The sequence below is a fragment of the Eimeria mitis genome, genomic scaffold, assembly GCF_000499745.2.
Source record: "Eimeria mitis Houghton genomic scaffold, Emh_scaff7260, whole genome shotgun sequence".
Lineage (NCBI taxonomy): Eukaryota > Apicomplexa > Conoidasida > Eucoccidiorida > Eimeriidae > Eimeria > Eimeria mitis.
This window is the reverse complement of record NW_013575303.1, coordinates 1-572: the sequence shown is the minus strand read 5'-3', so window position 1 is coordinate 572 and position 572 is coordinate 1. Positions and strand designations below refer to the sequence as shown.

General features: G+C 50.3%; 1 protein-coding gene across 1 annotated transcript; it reads left to right on the top strand.

Annotated features, from left to right (window-relative positions):
* Positions 1 to 57: 57 nt before the first annotated feature.
* Positions 58 to 345, top strand: EMH_0090850 (uncharacterized protein; the record flags this gene model as incomplete). Its single annotated transcript, XM_013501648.1, has 1 exon — positions 58 to 345. One exon carries the CDS (start codon positions 58 to 60, stop codon positions 343 to 345), a length of 288 nt encoding a protein of 95 aa, XP_013357102.1.
* Between the last annotated feature and the right edge of the window lie 227 nt (positions 346 to 572).

The following is a 572-nucleotide window of genomic DNA, read 5'->3' as shown; positions in this document are numbered from 1 at the left end:
CTATTCTCGATACAGTGCAGCAGGCATGCAGCTACAAACAATTAAAAAAAGGAGCAAATGAATGTCAGTCGAATACTCTCACATTTAAATGCTGCAGCAGCAGAAGGCTGCTGCAGCAGACTGCTGCGCTGCTGCAGCAGGGACGCAGTGGCGGGCACAACAGCTGAAGCCCTAACAGTCCTCGTGCAGCAGCAGCAGCAGCAGCAGCAGCAACAGCAGCAACAGAAGGAACAGGAGCAGTTAAATACAGATGTGCAGCAGAAGCTACCTGAGCAGCAGCAGCAGAAGCAGCAGCAGCAGCAGCAGCAGCAACATGAAGCTACCAGCGGTAGAGTTGCAGCTTGAGCGAGCGTGCTGCTGCTGCTGTTGCAGCAGCAGCAGCAGAATTTGTACGATGAGCTGTTGCTGCTGCGTTTGTGTTTGTTGTGCTGCAGCAACAAAGGGTTTAAATAGGGGGCTAGCTGAGCTGGTGGTGCTAGCAGCAGACACAGAGCCCCTGGAGATTCTGCTGCACCTGCCTTTGGTTTGTGAAGACAAAGTAAGAATACTATATATATATATATATATATATA